This window comes from Simochromis diagramma, unplaced genomic scaffold, assembly GCF_900408965.1.
Source record: "Simochromis diagramma unplaced genomic scaffold, fSimDia1.1 OVJJ01000348.1, whole genome shotgun sequence".
Lineage (NCBI taxonomy): Eukaryota > Metazoa > Chordata > Actinopteri > Cichliformes > Cichlidae > Simochromis > Simochromis diagramma.
The window spans coordinates 503,746-524,048 of record NW_024386755.1 but is presented as its reverse complement, the minus strand read 5'-3'; the positions used below and the strand labels follow the sequence as shown (position 1 = coordinate 524,048).

The 20,303-nt window shown below is 42.7% G+C and overlaps 2 protein-coding genes across 3 annotated transcripts in view; both read right to left on the bottom strand.

Annotated features, from left to right (window-relative positions):
- The window catches only part of LOC120729022 (gap junction delta-2 protein), a 30,166-nt gene extending 21,634 nt beyond the window's left edge, over positions 1–8,532 (bottom strand). Inside the window, exon 1 of the mRNA XM_040024391.1 lies at positions 7,391–8,532. Coding sequence (XP_039880325.1) covers positions 7,391–7,461 — 71 coding nt within the window. The 5' untranslated portion in view covers positions 7,462–8,532. The remainder of the gene's footprint in view (positions 1–7,390) is intronic.
- Positions 8,533–10,409: 1,877 nt separating this feature from the next.
- nop53 (NOP53 ribosome biogenesis factor) lies at positions 10,410–20,115 on the bottom strand. Of its 2 annotated transcripts, none has more exons than XM_040024366.1 (12): positions 19,871–20,115; positions 19,278–19,354; positions 19,053–19,158; positions 17,209–17,411; positions 15,916–15,971; positions 15,339–15,434; positions 14,949–15,050; positions 14,668–14,835; positions 13,492–13,667; positions 12,541–12,607; positions 12,086–12,162; positions 10,410–11,976 (listed from the first exon to the last, which is right to left on the bottom strand). In XM_040024366.1, exons 1-12 carry the CDS (start codon positions 20,074–20,076, stop codon positions 11,916–11,918), a joined length of 1,395 nt encoding a protein of 464 aa, XP_039880300.1. In that variant the 5' UTR covers positions 20,077–20,115; the 3' UTR covers positions 10,410–11,915. The 2 variants fall into 2 exon arrangements, with proteins under 2 accessions (XP_039880300.1, XP_039880310.1); XM_040024376.1 differs by having other exon boundaries at positions 19,053–19,155.
- Positions 20,116–20,303: the final 188 nt, after the last annotated feature.

The following is a 20,303-nucleotide window of genomic DNA, read 5'->3' as shown; positions in this document are numbered from 1 at the left end:
ACGCCGGCTCCTCTGTCAGGTAGCCAAGAACGAGCAGTGCCACCTAAAGAGGCTCAACATAAGGACTGAAAATCAGCCAGAGAAACTTGTCCTGATGGCTCCAGAGAGCGAATGTGTGATAGAAAGACATGCAAATGCTTGGTTAAGGTTGTTCTTTTTCCCAGCAGATTCTGAATAAAATTGAAAAATTGAAAGATGGAGAGGATCATGTCTTTGAACTATTAGTATCATAGAGTCATGTTTTGTAGCTTCAGAGAGTCACTTGCTTCTTGATATTTTTATCTTATGAACTTTAATCTTAGTGTTCATTGTTTCAATGTTTTGCTTTTATTCTGGATTCTTTGAGGGCGGTTGTTCTCTCTTGTATTGTCTCTAGTCATGCCTATTAGGGCTGTCAATGGACCTGTTTAACACTGCTGCTCATAAATGGTGATGCTGATCACTGAACTTTTATTTTACTGTCTTTGGGGTGGCTCATTGAGAAAGCCATTGTAAGAATAAATATTTGGCCTGCTAATTAATATCAAGGTTTATGTTAACAGGCAAAAAGTCAATGAGGTACTTAGAGCTTTAATCGCTCACTTAACATTTCAGTCAGTTAAACCCATGAGGTAATTCGTATTGCAAATGGACAGGCCTGAAAGTCTGTTTCATTAAGCGACCTGTCTTCTATCAAGCGCCGGTTTCCATTCGATTATTGGAGATCAATATTAGGAGGTGGGAGGATGGACTTGCATGTTTAGCAGTCTCGTGCTGGCCAATGGCAGCTGACAAATGACACTTCCGCATATGGAAGGAGGACCATAGCGACAGAATGAGTGATGTGTTGACAGTAGTTAAGTGGCGAGTGTTATATCACAGCTTGTGTTCAGAGGCTGTGTGTACCAAAAGGCAGTGCCACAGTCCATCATGTGATCCCGGAGAACTCGATTTACACCTGGGCCGCTGCTCGTAATGGGAAGAATAAATCACTGCTAGCAGGTGATGCACAAGAACACACACACTCGCAGGCAGAACTAAAGCAAGCGCACATGATCTGCTGCCAAAGTACGTTAGAGCTCACGTTTTACGTACAGCCTGAGTGTTTCTGTAGACACACACACACATACATATAAACCCTGACTGTAGAAGGGACTCTACAGTCAGGGTCGTGTGTATTCTTACACGAAGGAGTGTTATATTACTGCTAAAGTGTGCGTGACTCATGTATGACAAATTGACTCAGGCACACGCTGGCATCGCCTTAGGGACAGCAACCTGTCCAGTGCTTCTTTCACAGGACGCCACCTTCAGTGACCAATGAGATGAAGGAAAATAGCAGGGGAGAGACAAATGGGTTTAGGACTGACGGAAACAAGCTTTATTAAGAGACTTAAGTCCATGATTACACAGAAAAAGCACAACATAAAATATATATATATGTATATATATATTTAAAACACGAAACAATATTAGAAATAGAATCTACAATGAATACAAATCTTATATTACACATAGCGCAGTTATAAGAAATCAGTTTACGCAAACACTTCAACCATTGATTCATTAGACTGGATGAGTAACAGGAAAAATTCACAGTAGGATTCATGAGCGCTAAAATTATACTGTTAGCAGAACCATTCAAACTTTCTATAAAAGTGAACATTAACTTTCTGAAAAGTGCTTTTAAAGTACAAACCCCTACACTTACAAACATCTGACTTGCACTTTAAGGAGGATTCTCATTGCATCTTTGGATGCAACATGTACCTTCTGGATCTACTGATGAGCATGCCAGTAAAAGAGAACCCTCACAATGTACCCAGGAACACATTGTTTAAATTCACCAATAGTTTCCTGTGGTTTGCTTGATCAAAAGCTTTACACACATCAATAAAACACATGAGGACTGATGAATTTTTGGTCCTATACAAGTTCACTGTTTTCTTAAATCCACATATACATATGTTGATACCATGCTTGAAACTAAACTGATTATCCAGAGAAGAGATATACACACTTTATCAACCAGGATTCTTTCTAGAACCTTAGATAAAATACTGGCTAGTGTAGTCGGCCTATAATCACCCAGACAGCTCACTAGTCCAGCTTTGTCCTTAATAACAGGGAAAAGCAAAATACACAACATTGAGTCTGGTATGGATCATAAAACCAGGGAAACAGAGTGCTAAAAGAGCTTAAACGAGCATTTTTTAGATGTGCTGCAGTAATGTGATCCATAATGCAGTAATGTAATGTTGTCTCCATAATTCTGCAATATTATCTGCCCCAGAAATATCTTCAACCACACACGGTAGAGATGGTTTGCCTTGATGGCTGATGGTTTCTTTCCAAAAATCTGTGACTTTATTACTCAGCATTGTCCTGGCCATAGAGTCATAACTTTCTCGTTTTAAATATAAAGCGAATAGCATACTTATATCTGGAATTCACAAGTTTCTTCTGTTCAAACTCTGGACCTTGCTTAGGTCTTTCATCCATGGCTGAAAGATTATAGGGAGTATAAACATTAAGGATAACAAAACTATTGTTTTTCTGCGTATATTGTATACCAATACACCAGCTGATCATCCAGTCTAACTGACTTTATCACAGCATCATTTTTCTTTGCCCCAAAGCACATTCACCCCCGCTATTCTGTCTCTGACTATAGCTGTGCTGACATCAAATTTTGGAAAGGTAGTTAAGTTTCCCAAGTCTTTTTTAGGTAACCATGTCTCTCGCAAACATAAAATGTCCCATTCTGCAAGAAAACTGTCCACAACGATATGTCGAGCTTTATCCCCTGTTCCAAACGCAGGCCACCACAGTTGTAAGACAACACCTGAAGAGACATCATCATGCTAATATGTTAACACCAGGAGATGCAATTATCTCCCCTGCTGGATGCACTTTTTGACCATTTCACTAATGTCATTACATTCAGCAGTAACCTTGAAAGAACTGAGCTTGTTGCATATATTGACAGTTTTCTGGTGGGTGACATCTCTATTAAGTTTCTCTTTAAGATACAGAGAACGCGTTTCTGCATCTACATCTGTGGCAAATTTAGTGTCGAACATAATAACTAATTTAGTCTTTACAGTTTTGATAGTACTCACAGCTGCAGTACCAATGATAGATACAGTTCCAGGTCTCTTGTTGCGTCCAATGGTTGCAACATCCATTGCCGAACCTGAAACAACCTTCTCCGGCTACCGGAAATCCTCCCCTTCTTCACAACTTTACTCTATTGTGGAGAACACGTGAAGAGCTCTGACTCAGCTGGATCCTTCATAGTAGTAGTGTCCATGTTAAGTGGCTGTCATCAGAGCCAGATCTTGATCACACACTAAAATCTCTGGATAACACACTGACTCATCACTCACCCAGATCCTCGAACCAGCCAAGCCTCCAGCTCCCTGCCTTCCAGTCAGGCCACCTTTGCCTTGACTCTCCTGCAGCTCTTCAGAATGATTCCCCCAGGATAAAGTGAGAAGCGGTCCCCCGGTCCCTCAGCGCTCGGTGTAGCAGCCCCAGCCAGCAAGTCAGACTGACACTTAAGAGCAGTCACACGGTTTTTGACTTCCACAGCGCCAGCCCGAACTTGCTTACAAATGCCCGTCTGAAGTTTGACTACATATTTCAAAGCACCCACCTCATTACACTGCTGGTCCATTCACCGTAGTAAACAACAGACATAATCCCCATGTTCATCCATTTTTTAATTGGACAAGTTGCTAAAATGTCCTCCAGCATGACTGAGATAAACAGCAATGTGTTTGAGATTTCCAATAAACAGACTGTGTATCTCATGATGAGTGAATAAATATCCGAGTCACTCCCACCAGAAGCAACGAAAATAAGCGGTCGGTTGGCAAGACTGCCTGAGAAAGGCAAAGCTGTTTATCAATCAGCTGGTCATTACACAGTCTGTCAGTATGTCAAACAATGTGGGAGTGGAGGACAAAGTAGTTCCAAAAACACTTCTACAGTAAACACAGACTGATGTCAACCAGTGTTTTCGGTGTGGGGTTGAAACTTTAAATTGCCTCTTTATATTCACGTTGATGCCATCATAGACGCTATAAAAAATGGACATTGCTTCCAAATTATAAGCGTGGAAGTGCCTGAAACCCGCTTTCTCTCCACCGGATAGCGATATCTGTCTTTGCAAAAATGTCTGTTGGGACATGGCTTTGTGTCTTGGAATTGGAATTCAAATGCTGATATAACAGCAGCCTTTTAACCCACTTCTAACCTGTGCTCAATCCTAGGGCATCAAATACTGCCGTTCTGTCAAAGTCGCTGGGGTCTTGCACATATGTGCAAGGTGTTCTTTGATGTCAGTGCCATTATGTAATAACTGCTGCAATGTTAGACACCAACAAAAAATGCTCCTGATTGAAAGAACAGGAAGGTGCATTTAAAGCCTTAGTTATACTTGGTTGCGGACAGCTGGAGACCCGACAGGCGAGTAGTCGTTCCTATTATACTGCTTTGAAGTCCGCTGCCTGGCCGCATGCATAGTCGGTGCATTGTAATGTAAATTCTTCACAGACGAGTCCACACGGCCACAGAAAACAGGCAGGCATGCACACTCTTGCATGAACCCTCTCGCTGACTGTCTCATGATGACATTGACATCACTGGGACCCAAGCAGACGCTAGCAAACTCGCAGAGAGGGAAAACATAATCCCCACTTTAGGCATTGGCAATGATGTCTATCAGAAGACTGGAGTTCGTATTTTGAGTGGGAACCCTCTTTTTACTTACTGTTCACTTTTGCTTTTGTTAGCTTCAAGCACCAAAAGGGTTGGGTTTAGGAAAAGATCGCAATTAGGTCCTGCCGCAGCATGAACTCTACATATTAAAAAACTAGTGCTAATGCAGGGGTGGACAACTCCAGGCCTCAAGGACTAGTGTCCTGCAGGTTTTAGATATCACCCTGGGTCAACACAGCTGAATCAAATCATTCATTCCTCTGGAGAACTTCAAGACATGTTGAGGAGGTAATTTAGCCATTTAAATCAGCTGTGTTGGATGAAGGATACATCTGAAACCTGCAGGACACCGGTTCTTGAGGCCTGGAGTTGAACACCCCTGTGCTAATGGTAAATGGCCTGCATTTGTATAGTGCTTTTCTAGTCCTTAAGGAGCGCTTAAGGCACCCAAAGCGCTTTACACTACATTCAGTCATTCACGCATTCACACACTGGCGATAGCAAGCTACATTGTAGCCACAGCTGCCCTGGGGCACACTGACAGAGGCGAGGCTGCCGGACACTGGCACCGGACCTCTGACCACCACCAGTAGGCAAACATGGGGTTAGTATCTTGCCCAAGGATATTTGGCATGCAGCCAGGAGGCAGCCTGGGATCGAACCACCGACCTTCTGATTAGTGGCTGACCTGCTCTGCCGCCTGAGCTACAGCCACCCCACCATCTAATGGGACGTTATTGTGTTAAAGGGTTTAAAAGGGGTTTCCAGTTACATTATTAATTCACAGTGTAAATTTCCTGCAGAAGTCTAAATCACACATAAGGAGTCTCGCCCAAAACTTTCATTAGTGGCGTGTTGGCAGTGAAACCAGGCACACCACAACAAGGAGAATGACCCCTTAGCTTGGATAGTGATGGTGGTGTATTCATGATAAAAGCTTTTTTATTTAAAAAAGTACCACCTCAGTTTTATCAGAAAGATTATGTATGAACTTTTGTTGTCTGTAGATATGTGGGAATTTTTCAGGTGCTATAATTTGCAGACTTGCTACAAATATTGCCATACGAGTAACTAGAGTGAGGGTACTCATTGAGCCAGAGCAGATGCAACTTAAGCAGGAAAGGGCTGCTGGTAAGCCCATGTGAATGTTTGGATATTTTTTTAAACTTCTAATGGGCTCCTCCTGTGTTCTGAACATTTCAGCTGTCTGTACAATAGATATAATCTGTGCAAAGATGATCTGAGCCTCTGGGTGTCCTGCTTGCTCTGCTTAGGTCATGACATGCAGCACCATCTCGTGACGAGACTCCTCTTGGCTTCCTACCAACGCCCTGCAGACTGAAGCCATGTGTCTGCTCGCTTGTCTGTGAATAAGCGCTCCCCGCTGCCTTCGCCTTCACTCGGTCTTTTTACTCTTTCTCCGTCATCTGCTTCGTGTCTCCCACATCTCGCACTCCGCTTGTCGGTTCTCCTCATCCCCGTTCTGCTTTGGAACCAAGTTCTCTTGCTCTGCTTTTTGATTTGTTTAATTTTTACCCTTTCCCTTCACTGCCTCCGTAGATGTCATTGTTCTTTTTGAGAGTTTCTCCTTAGCTACCCTCTCTTTCTGTCTTTTCTCCTTCCCGCTCTTTGCTGAGACCCCGCAGCCATTATGATGATGAGGGATAGTGTGCTCCCAGGGTCTCGTGAATGAGGGAAAGCAAATGCTGACAAACCATGTATCATAACACCAAAGGAAACGACTCTGACCAGTCTGACTCTCAAAATCAAGCTTCAAGTCAACACGACAAACTTCACACTCAGAGTTTTGTAAGCAGAAGAAGACTCATCCAGAAAAAAAACAAACTCCACGCATCATTTACTTTATAAACTGCCCAACATTCATTCGCTCAATAATTCAAGAGTACCACTAGCAAGGGTGAGTCAGTAGCTGGAGGGAATTGGTTTAAACTGCAAATTCAGATGGTTTCTCATGAACTTAAGTTGAACTTGCGGTTTCACACATATCCTGAGAAAGCCTTCATACTCAGGAATACGTCCTTTACTTGATGTTAAGACGTTTCTAATAATGTTTACAGAGCCGATGTGCTAAAATGCTCATGAATAATTGCTCGTCCTGCGGCCCTGAGAACGAGTTACTCCAACTAAGATGCAACACATCTCGGCATGTTAGAGAATGCATAAATCATAACTGCTGTGATCGGCTGTGGCTCGTGGATTTTTTTCTTTTGGGGGGGGGAGTAAAGATAAAGAAGATGACCTCATACTTGACAGAAAAAGACAAGAGGTGAAGAAAACTGTGGTAAATTGTCAACTGAGTCACGCTTGTGTAGCGTGCTGGCTTCTGAAACCAACTTGATGTTACGGCAAGGAGGGAGTCATCAGCGTGGAGAAGCACATGGCAAAAACTGGGAATGACAGAATTGTAGATGTTTTAGTCCTCTATGTGGACTAATAGTAGCCCTCATGGCTGCATAACGCTCCCATCGTATCACCCAGACAGATTAAAGAAACTAACCCACCTACCCCCCACAACCTGCAGCCCGTCACCCTGGACCTGAATGTGAGCACAGAGGGACTCACAGTCAGCATGCACACACTTACTATACTGTAGAAACGCATATAGATAAGGACACATGCACATAATTTCAATTAAAAGATAGCATTCACGTCTTCAACAGCTCACCTTCCAATCATAGTAGAGTGCTGCTGCACAGCGGCCTCCAGGAGGCGCTCTAGGATGGTCCATTCTCCCATGGTTGGAGTCAGGAGGCATCCACTGGGCACAGAAAGTCAGGACTGACCCCACTTCAGGTGGGCTTCCCAGACAGCTGGGGTTCAAGTCCTTGTCTCTCAGTGTTCAAGTCCACTTGTTAGGTTGAGTTGAGGTAGGGAGTGGCTTCAGGTGGCTGGTTTGGTATAGAGAAGTCAGGAACCCCGGAGAAGCTCAGTGACACCTCATTGTAAACTCCGTGTCTTCTGTCCGCCACGCTTTCCTCACACCACTAACTGTGACTCCTGACTCCGCGTGTGCGATTCGCCTTCCATGCACTTCTTCACGTGAACGTGTCTTCCTTCTCCTCTCCTCTGGGCTACCCCGGCTCTGTTTACCTCCTAAAACAGCTGGTGTGTCCTATGTTCTCACACCAACACTCGCACACACCTGCTCTGACAGAGACCCGAGCCTTGTCTACTTCTGCTGACTTTTGCGGAGCGGCCGTAGTTTGTGCAAACAGACATCCATCGCTCGCACACTAACACTCCGCCCTCGTACGCTCGTTCTTTGACAGCATCTTGTAGTAACTCCGGCCGGGCAGAGGTCCATACACTCATGTGAGCCTGAGCACCCAGGGGTTTCTGCGTGTTCTCCTCTCCTCCATCCTCTTTCTCTGTTCACTCTTCAGGCTGTTTTTCGAGGGATTCCTTCTCCTCCTCCTCTGTGTTGCTCCTTCCTTCCCTCCTGCTTTGGTTCAGGCAGAGCAGCACTGTAGCATCGCACTCTTCCTCCTCCTTCCCTCTGCTAGAAACCGTGCCGGAGTCGCTGGGTTATCCAGTTCCTCCCTGCCTCTCTCTCTCTGTTTGTTTCTGTCAGCGTGCTTTACGAGAGGCAGCGCTCCTTTCCTTTCTTCCCTTCATCTTGTTTTTTTCCTTCCCACTTGGTTTCTCTCTGTGTGCGCCCTCCACCTGCCTCCGTCTCTCTCCCTCTGTCTCTCTGAGCCAGTAGGCAGCCAGACCGAGCGTGTGTCTAGAGGATTAAAGCGAGGAATCATCTCTCTGCTCCTCCCCCCTCTGGCTCCCTCTCACTCACTCTCCATCACCGTGTTTATCCCCCCCACCCATCCACCTCCCCATCATACCACACAAACAGTTTTTCACTCTTCCGCCACACACGATTTTCTCCTGCATTTACATTTTTGCCATCCATTGTGTTCTCGCGTCTGTGCAGTGATACCTACTGTACAGACGGAGACATTAGAGGCAGTGTCACGCCGAGGCTATGCAAGGATACTGAGGCGACACAGGGGAAGTGTGTGACAGAGCGAGAACACGATGGAAGCGCTCCATGTGTGTGTTTGTGTGCGTGAGATACTCACTCAAACACACCATCAGTAATTATGCGAGAAAATCACGCATGACCAAACATCTAGGTGTTTTCATTATCAGTGATTCTTCCCGTTGTTGCTCTTTTTTATTTTTTTTAACAAATGCATTAATCATCATTAAATGTCACAGAGCAGATGTTGCAAAGAGGCACTGTAGTACTCTGTTTCATGATCTACGGTGATAAATAATAATTCAGATATTATGTAATATGCTGCTAGTAAGGCTTTTAAATACTACCTGGACAATAGTCTATAAGGGATATACATTAGATATATTTCGCAGTGGTAATATAAATATTAATGTGATATAAATATTAGTCAATAATGAGGAATTTCAGTATTTGCAAATAAGATGTCACATCTTGTACCTTCTGATATTTTTATTACATCCATTTTCCACAGGCTTAATGTGGAAAAATTGTGTGTTTAAGCACTTTTAAAGATGATAGAAAGCCAGAAAAGAACAAAATCAAAACAAACGAGTGTTGATATTTCACATTCAGGGCATCCCTACTCAGTATTACAGAAAAAATATGAATCCCGAATCTAGCACAAAGGATAGGGTCCTCCTTTGGCTATTTTGTTCGAACAATCCCATATTTACTTTGCAATGACATTAAAAACAAAAACTTGAAAATATTTGACTTTTTTTAAATGCTTAATATTAAAATATTTGACTTTCAGCTCCTCAGGACACATTTCCTGTAGTTTCAGAGACAGTGCTGAAAAGGTGCTATGCTCCCATAAACTTGATTAAAAGGTATATTTACAGTATGGTACAAAAAGCAGTATGTTTCTATGGCTAGTTTCCCCTTCAGAATAAGTGAGTACTGGGACTGAAAACACCTGGATTCAAAGATTGATAGATGTCGACTTCAGTCCATATATTTTGTGTGAGTTAGGAGAGCTTCTGTGTTGATTTGACAGGTGCTCTGACACACAGATTGTACACTCTAAACACAACAAACGTATATGATTTTTCAGCACTGCTTCCTTGTCTGAAGTGTATCTTGTTTTGGGGTCATTCTGGGATCTTTATATCCCTGTATCCTGCATCACAGAGCTCAGTGCGTCCACGTGCCTCTGCGTGTGCTGCGTGTACGCAAGGAGGACAAGGTGAGACAGGCAGGAGGATACTGGGCCGCCCCCCCAAAAAATAAGAAAGAAAAAAAAAGAGCACGAGAGAGGGAGGGGAAAAAAATGCCTGTCACTTTGCAGCAAACAAGCCTGAGATCACTTGACAACGTTGACTCACACACACATATACACACTGTGGCATCTCCATGCAGTGCAGCTGAGTGTTTTAGAGGCTTCCACTGTTACTCGCTGGCTCTGCAGACCGGAGGAGTAGTAATCTATTCTGAAGGAGGTAATGAGTGACTGCGCACACACGTAATCCCTCCTACTCCTCATGCCAACACAATCTGGCAGCACCATGTCTCACACGTGAAGAGAGGAGGGCAAACGGGAGGGGAGCAAACAACTTGGCTGCAGTCGGTCACTGGCATGAGCGCAGGAGAAAACACTAATATCCTTATATGGTGATGTGCGCGCTTTTGTTTTGACTAAAACAATTAAATTAGTTTGGAAACAGCTTGGTGACAAATTAAAGGAAAAAAATCTTTTTATGTTGATTAGCCTCCATTTATAACACTGTAACTGACGGTATGTTTATGTGCAGTTGGTGATGGCGTTGTAGAGCTGCAGGCCTCACCATAGGCCTGATTTATCAAATCTCAGTTCTCCAGACCTGTCACCTCCCATGAAGTCCTACAGATTTGGTGTTACATGTCAAAATGCCTCAATTTTTTTTGATACAACCCACCAAATACTTAAAAGAAAAAAAAAAAAAGCAGCAACATCCACAAAAATATCTGTACAACAAATTATTTGATAAAATTACTTCTGGCCCAATATCTCGTAAAAACTTTAAATATAGAACGAGGGGTTGGAGACGAGCTGTGGCTTTATGAGTCATCAGGTTAATTCATCAGCAGGTAATTTGGCGTCATCACCACTAATAAGTGCTCAAACAAGCATAGCCCAGGATCAGGTGCTCAGTTTGTCTTGAGAGGGAGGAGGGACAGCTCAACCGACTAGCATGCATGTGGTTGGGAGCCCTTTTGTGGACACTGAAGGTAAAGACTACAATTTCACACTGATTAACAGATAAGAAGCTTTGGAGCAACTCCAGGGACCATGGGGCTTAGGGGACGGGGCGTGGGTGTCTGTGTGTGTGTGCGTGCAGGTCCTTGTTCACGCCAGTGGGACACCGAAGGCAATTATGGTTTTAAGCCAGCGGGATGGAATCAATTATCACATGCCAACTTCCTCAAGCCCATCTGTTTGTTTGTTTTTTAAACCCAATATTAAAAAAAAAAGAAAAAAAAAAAAGAAATGCATTAATCTACTTCAGTTAAGCTCAGCTTAATCAACTAATGCAACTGAGGATTTTAAAAAGACATACTTTGTTTCTATTGTGTACCCTTAACTTTGTATGCTGCAAATTGTTACATAATGTGGGCATCCTAGCATCTAAAGCAGAGTGTATCAACTGTCTGTGAAAACAGACTAAATGATGCAATCTCATTTGAGCAGCTTCTATGATGGACTTGTGTTATCAAAACAAACAAGCACAGAACACACTAAAATGTTTAGGTGTGTGAATATGGCATAATCTTAAGCAATGAGCTGACATATTGCCATTACCACTGCAGGGTTTAACCCTTCATTAACCTAGTGTACTCTTGTATGAGCAGCGTAGTGACACACTGACAGCTGGACTCGGCCATTTACTACAAACCCTTTGATCGTGCCCTGATAGGCATGACATTATGTAACACAACACACAATGATACAGTAATCTGTATTTAACTGAAAGAAATTATAGAAACACTGCATGGCAGATGCACTACAGGAAACAATTAAAACTCATATCCGGCACTCTTGGTCAGAGTTTATATATCACTGCTGCAGGTGACATCAGTCTGAAAGGGCCCAGCAGGCCCTCAGTCATTATGTCGTATATACACAGTTCCATTATTCTGCAATGGTGGTTTAAAAGTCTCCCAGCTTCTTGCGTTCAGTCCCGTGATGTGTAGGTCGGCATCAACTAATCTCCTTGAAAGCCCTCTTCTCCACATACTTCACCTTGAGTCTTCTCTTGAACCTAGGAGGAAGGGTGGAAACTCATGTTATTCACTACACACCTTATGAATTCACACATCACTCTGGGCCTTTGATGAGATGTTATGTAAGAGCAAAGCAGAGGTCCTTACTTGGCTCTTTCTCTGGGTTCAATAAGGTTTCTCTTCTGCAGACTCTTGAAGCGGTCCATGAGCACGCTGCCCTCTGGCTGTGGAGTCGCAACATTACACAAAGAGAAATAGTCAAAACAAAGCCATGTGACACAAATGTCACGCTGCTCTCACTGGATATGCAATCCCCACGTGCATCATAAAATCCTATTCTCATCACAAAGACCGATTTAAGTATTATTCAAAGACATAATTGGGGGAGATAAGAGGGAAGGACTGGGAATTTTCCACCAGCAATTACATCAAATGAAACTAATGATCCCTGTGGGGAAAGCGAGTCAGCACAGTATGAGAGAATGGGATAAAGCTTTGAATAGTGGAGAAGTGCTGAAGATAATACAGCAGCCAAATTAGCCAAAACCCATTACAGATAAACGGTGTCCTTGCTCACGGAGGTCAAAGTGCTTCTGAAGTACCTTGAGTTGTCGCAGGGAGCCAGCTAGCTCGTCGCTCAACTGAACCTCCATGTCCTGAGGCTGGAACCTGTGAAGAAATATATAAAGCAAACATTAAAGACGTGGATAGAAAAGGCTATTTATAGCCAAAAATGACCCCTGCTGAGACAATGTTGGCCACTACCAACAGAAAATTGAGCTGGGGCGAGGGCGTTTGAAAATGTGGATGAATACCAGGTGGGGGAAGCTGAATCATACATGATGATTCAGCTATGATTTGTCAAAGTGCTGAAACTATTTCAGCAGCTTGATGCTAAAAAGCTACAAAAAGACAGAAGACAAGCAAACTGAAATGTGTGACCGCTAACCATGTGATTTATTTTGGTAGCCATTTTGAACATGTGACAACCATGATGGCAGTGTAGGATCACATGACTAAAGTGCCAATCATGCAGGTTTAGAAACTACTCAGTGACCCTGATTTAATCCCAACAACCCACCACTTTTTCCACCACTGTGGAAATAAGTACATCTCCCAAACAGTTGGGAAAAACCTTGCTTTGACTGTTACCAGATGACTTGTCATGCTAGTTTTGTTTAGTTAAAAACAATATTTTGATTTCATAGCTAGCAGGAATAGCAGCCATTACGAGAGTGCACTGAAGCTGTTGTACAACTTTACAGGATTACAGTTCTGTCCCCATTAGCAGCTGTGACTGAAGGAGAAAACCCAGATGAGCAATAAAGAGTCTAAGTGTTCAAACTTCCCTTGTCATAATCAGAATTTTTTTTTTTGATTTCACAACAACAGCTGTCAAAGAAACAAAGAAATAATCAAACTTAAAAAAAAAAAAAAAAAGAAAACCTGTCATCACAATTTAAACCCATTTTGCACCTCAGACTGTATAAAAGTTGTTAAAACTCTGGAGCACGCAAGTATGAGTGTGTAAAAAAAACATGTTAGGCTTGTACTTGAGTTTGCCGAGTCGCCTGGGCTGAGCTTTCTGGGCCTCCTCCTTGGCCTTGCGTCGTTTCTGTCTGATCTGGGTCGTCTCTTCCTGCTGTTTGATCGAGGTCTTTATGGAGCGAAGCTGGAAGAGCTGCTGTTGCTGCTCAGTCTGTCGCCTCTCTGTCAACCGCTGCTGCTCCTATATTAGGGTTCAAAAGAGAGCCATGAGTGGACTGTGTTACATACACGCATGTTTTATCCCCTTCAGATTTCAGGTTAACTATTTACAAGTGTTGAAGTCATCAGATTACGTTTGAGCTGTTTGTTCTGACTCTTCTTTTGGCTGCCTATTTAGGGGGTCACCACAGCAGATCACCTGCCCCTCTGCATATTCATCTGCATTAAAATCCATGAATCTCGGGTCATCCTCTGTCCAGTGTATCCACTGTCCCTCCTCTGTACATGTCCAAATGATCTCTGCCTTGCCTCTAACTTTGGCTCCAAATTGCTCAACCTAAGCTGCCCTCTGATGTACTCACGTCTAACCCATCTGTTCTGACTGGTGTGTTTATATCAAGTACTGTTATACTGTTTAAGAGATATTGTATACTTTATAAAAATGATTAATTTGGAGTCTTAGGCAGTGAGATAAATGTTTAAAATGTGAGTGGAATGATAATATGGGTATTAGGAGGTGAGCTTGTTAGACTAACTTTAAAACTTCAGTTTCCATTAGTTTTTTCTACTCTTGGTCCCGTATGGTTTCAGGGAGAGCAGATATTGCCAGCTGCGTCCGTGAGTATTGAAGTCCCACCCACCACTCTAACTGAACTAAATATTCTTACACAGACATCAGTGTATCCTCCAGTGAAAAATCTTAATACAATAAAATGCAATTAATGAGTTTTCAGTGGAACCTTTTGGCTTTTCACTGTAGGCACACATTCATCAGCCCAATAGTGACTCCATTAGGCGCCCTTAATAAGCCACGACAGTGAGCATGTATACAGAAGGACCACCCAAGTGGAAAGAAGCAGTCCTTAACAAACCCGTCCTTTACCAACAGTGGCAAATCAAAATGTGTGCTGTGAAAATCATTGCACTTTGGGTTTAGTGTAATCTTTTTGCAGATGTATGAAAACTTCTTAGGGTCAGGGTCACTGTAATTTGGGATGTTTTAAACCTTCTTGTAGCTGTACCTTGATTTTTTCTGCCTTCTCTCTCTTTCTCTGTCTTTCAGTCTTCTTGTCGGCCACTGCGATGGCTCCCACTGCCACTTCCTCCCCATCCTCTTTTGGAGCATCTTTTTCTTCCTCCTCTTCACTCTCCTCTACCAAGCCTTCTACCTGCTCACGGAGGATTGTCTCCTGAAAAACGCAATAACGCACAATAGAATTGAAAAAAGTCAAAGACACATTCATCAGCAGCACCAAAAACAAAGTGAAAGATGAAGGCGAGCTAGAGGAATTGTCAGCTGTACCTCTGTAGCTGTGTCTGCTTTGTTGTAAGCCAGCTGTCTCTCTAGTTTGTCTTCTACCTTCTTCTTTTTCAACTCCACCTCATGGGCTTCCCTGAGCAATTCCTGCATTCAGAAGAGAGAGATGAACATTTGTTAATTACCAGCTGCAGCTTTATAATAATCTAAGTCAGTGGTTGTTAGGCTGGGGCCATAGTTTCAAAGTCACCTTGCTCTAAATACAGTTTCCATTCAAAAATTTGCCTACATAAAAGTTACCATGTTTATTTTTTGCACCAAAGAGCACTAATATTAAATTATTAACAGTTATGCAACACTTTACTCTTTTTCGGCAATTACATTTCAATATGTAGGATCAGTAACTACACCCGAAGATGCAGGTTTTTAATTTACCTGGTGGGAGAAAAAGTCTGGGTTGTAGGACCCTCCCGGAGCGATCACCTCTACAGCCGGGAGCACAGACGGCTTCTCGTTCAGCTTCTCTGGACGCTGAAATATCAAAATACCAAACTTCAACAAAATCAAACAACAAATATATTTTTATACACCGATTCGAATCAATTAAAGCCCTCCCCCTATCTTACACGTAAGGGTTCTGAAAAGTTACAGCCTGTGCCAAACAGTTATCCCCCCCCCCCAAAGAAAACACTGCTGCCAACCCGCTTATCACACTGCTGTAGTCAAGTTACACCATTATTTATCTACACTGCCATGTAACACACTGCCATGATGTCAAACCAGTATCTCTGCACACAATGAATGAATGAGCAGCTTCCTCTACTACAAACTTAATACGTTCTGTAATTATATGAAAGCGTGACTACATGGGGTCCATGCACATCTATGCAAATTAACACCAAGCTGAACCTATTCTAACCCCCCAAAATAAGGCAATTAGTAGGTCGTGTAAATGAGCATAATTGGAGCACTTCAGACAGCATGATTAATCTTAGTCAACTGTTATTCTCACCTTGACAAGTTTCTTGCGCGTCTGTTGAAGATACCAAGGTTCGCCCAAATCTTTGGCTGTAATTGAAATGGGGGGGGGGGGGTTATACACAGCATTCCAATAAAATGCGTCAAAACTTCCACATTTTCTAAATTAACAACAGATATTGGAAAAATCAAACCACACCCCTGTGCCAGTCTTGCAAGTTGTCAACACAGCTGCAGGGAAAGCAGCTGTTAGACAGCAAAGCAGCATGTTAAAGTATCCCTCCACCTCAACTGGAACATTTCCTTTGGCTGACCTAAACTGGAACTTCATAATACATGTACAATAACACTGGCATACTGCAATCAACTCTAAACAAGCCAGCACTAAAACCTACACAGGGGTGTCGAACTCCAGGCCTCGAGGGCCGGTGTCCCGCAGGTTTTAAATCTCACCCTGAGTCAACACACCCGAATCAAATGATTAGTTCATTACCAGGTTTCTGGAGAACTTCCAGACATGTTGAGGTAATTTAGCCATTTAAATCAGCTGTTTTGGGTCTAATACCTACAGGACACTGGCCCTCAAGGCCTGTAGTTCGACACCTGTGACCTACAGCTTCCTCCTCTGGGTTCCCCTAATCACATCAGCTGTTATGGACAAACATTCTGTGCCACAGAAATCTTTAAATGAGTATTCACTCACACGGTGCCCATATCACTGATGGCTACCTGCTCTATGGATACCCAGCTTAATATTAGTCAATAGCTATACCCAAACCTAGAAATGCATGCAAACACATTTCAGGTTCATGTTTGCTTATAGCTTATCCTTCACATATAAACTACCAGAATGTAAACAAGATACAGATATCCACAGTTCTGCATGAACCCCGAGTCTCAGAGCCATGTGAAAGTGTTAAATCACTGCTGAATCCATCAAAAATCAATGAAGTTCTCTGGCACCTTTACCCTTGAAGCCATTAACAACTTCTATAAAGTTACAGAAACCAGTGAACCATCAAAATATGTCAGGTGGATCTCGTGCTGTAGATGTGAGTAGAAGCATGAAACAAATAGAACTGTCAATGACTGCATCACTGGCTGCACCACTGCGAGAAAATCTTAGGCAAAAGGTTTGTTTTTTAATCTCAGAGTAGACAGTAGATATAATCTGATATGTATAAGATGTATCCTCAGGTCCCAGACGACTGTTCACACAACAATCAGCTGAGCTCCATGTTAGTCTTCACATTCCCAAGAAGGAAATACTGGGAGCGCAAGGATGGGATCATCATTGGATGTACATAAATGAACACACAAAACTCACTCTCTTGTCCCCAAATGTCATAAAAATCTCTCTCTGGGTTGTTGTTGGCCTCAGTTTCTGTCTTTTTGCTCGTCCTGTCGACAACGGTTCTGTTCAGCAGACGCTTCTTGCTCCGTGGGACCACGCCTTTGGCTGCCAGCTTCTCCGCTCTCTCGGCAGTGCGACGAAGTTTCTTGGCATTTGGCTTCTGGTAGGCCAGCACACTAGTGGGGGGGGTGGAAGAGGAAGCAGAAGAGATGATTATTTGATTACATGCGGAAGAAGGATGCAAAAGAAATGGAAGTGTTAGAGCAGAATCTCCTCTCCTGGTGTGTTTTTATATCCTCAGATCCCAGGACACTGTTCACATAACAGTCTCCTGAGCTCCTGTGAACTGTCTTCACATTCCCATGAAGGAAATACTGGGAGCGCAAGGATGAGATCATCACAGGACACACACAGTCCTCCACATTAAGCCAAATAAATATAATAAATATTCTTAAAACATAGGTTTATGTTCTACAAATTGTCTCCTGAATTTCTAAATGAAGGTGTTTATTATTAAGGGGGGAAAAAATCCAAACCTACATTGTCCTGCGTGAAAAAGTGACTGCCTCCTTAACCTAATAACTGTTTGGGTCACCCTTAGCAGCAACAACTGCAATCAAGTGTTGGGATAACTGGAATTTTGGCCCGCTCATCTTTGCACACTTATAACTGAGCCACACTGGGGGGTTTTCGAGCATAATTGCCTTTCTAAGATCATGCCACAGCATCTCAATCGGGTTCCAGTCAGGACTTTGACTAGGCCAATCTAAAGTTGTCTTTTTGTTTTCCTTAAGCCATTCACAGGTGAAGTCGTCAGTCCACAGAGTATTTTCCCAAAAGTCTTGAAGATCAAGATGTTTTCTTGCAAAACTGAGACCACCCTTTATGTTCCTTTTGCTCAGCAGTGGTTTTCATCTTGGAACTCTGCCATACAGCCCTTTTTTGCCCAGTCTCTTTCTTATGGTGGAGTCATTGACACTGACTGTAACTAAGGCAGGTGAGGCCTGCAGTTCTTCGGATGTTGTTCTGGAGTTTTTTGTGACCTCTTGGATGAGTCATTGCTGCACTTTTGGAGTCATTTTGACTGACCAGGCACTCTTGTGAAGGAGTTCCATGTTTTTGCCATTTGTGGATAATGGCTCTCAATGTGGTTTGCTGGAGTCCCACAGCTTTAGAAAGGGCTTTATAAAATTTTCCAGACTGACAGATCTCAATTACTTTGTCATTTGTTCCTGAATTTCCTTGGCATGATGTCTTTCAAGGATCTTTTGATCTACACCACAAGCAGGTCCTATTTCAATGATTTCTTGATTGAGAATAGGTGTGGCAGTAATCAGGCCTGGGTGTGGCTAGAGAAATTGAACACAGCTTTGCAAAGATGCAATACACCAATTTATGTTACAAAAGGAGGGGACAATCACTTTTTCACATAGGACTATGTAGGTTTTGAATTTCTTTTCCCCCTTAATAATTAACACCTTCAGTTAAAATCTGCATCGTGTTTACGTGCATCATTTTTGTCTAATACTTACATTTGTTTGATGATCTAAAACATTTAAGTGTGATAAACAAAAAACTGGAAAGCAGACAAACAATTTAAAACAGATTCAAAGGGGGGGATGGGGGGGTGTCACACTCAGAGTAGGACTATATGCCCAGACCTTGGTCCCAAGGCCCTTTGCTGTGTGTCTTCCCTGACGCTCCCACACTTGTCTACTCTTCACTACTGTGCCACTTAATAAGGGCAAAAATGCCCCCCAAAAAATACTGTTGAAAGACCACAGATTCAAGGATCAGAAGAGACTAGGATTACTGACTCTTTAGGCGGTGCAACAAGGGAGTCATGCTTAAGGATCAGGTCTATCCTCAGAGGACGCGATGATTTCCCTTTCCTCTTCTTCCCCTTGACTGGTTCTGCAGCTTCTTCACAGAAGAAACAAAATTTCAGATTTACCAACTTGTTCGGGTGCATTTTTTAAACAAAATAATAGAAATAAGAGGATAGAAATAAAGTGCTTTAGATGACAGGGAAACAAGTTTACCTTTCTCTTCAACTTTCTTCGGCTGTCCAACATCCAAAAAGAACAAACTGTCATCTGATTTCTCAGACAGCAGACCCCTGAAATCCAAAAAGGTGCCATTATGTCATACGTATAATTTAAAAGACAGATTTTCAACTACAACAATTATTCAACAGTGTCATGTATGCTGTGGACAGCGGAGAAAAAGAAAGTCCATCACAGGAGTTTTTAAGCAGACTAAAAACCACCAAAGTCAATAACAGTAAACGCTCACATTTCAAGACCACAAACCAACACGTCTGTATATTTTTGGCCGACAGCAGGTTTGAAACTATCAAGTCATTACAAACCATGATAGTGACAAAATAAAAGTCCCACGCATACACACACGACAGAAGCAACTTCATCCTTGTAATGTTTAAACGGATATGTTCTGAGACCATGATTATTATCAACTGAAAGGTAAACACAGCACATTTTTATCTGCCCAATATAAACCTAGGGGTAAAGGTGAGCAGAAATACTAGTATCAGATATAATAGTTGACAATTTCTGTTTTTAATTTTATACTTAAAATACACATTTTCAACACGTCTCGCTGGCTGTTAACTCACCCCGTGGTCCTCTCTTGATGCCTGACGTCTTCTAGAAACTCCTCTACGTCCTGTACGTCACTGTATTTGTTCCAGTTCTTCTTCTTATTCTTGTTCACACGCTTTCTCCGACTGCTGACCAGGTCTGTAGGGGTTACTTTGGGGTTTAAAGTTAAAAAACCTGGCTGTGAGATCGCCACGCGCTTCAATCTCCTGGCAGCCGCCATGTTGGAGGACTAGTGGGGGAGGGAGAAGCGCGTTTCTTCTTCTTTTGTATGCGGGAACCACAGTTTGGCGCCACCAGCCGGACTGGCAGAGTAAACGCTATTAAACTGCTTTTATAACTAACTTAATGAAAAAGTAGTTCTGCTTTTCACTGCATTGTTTACAAAATTAAGATGAGATTTGTTTATATATTTTACAAACTCACCATATTGTAGGACTGGCTCTAATG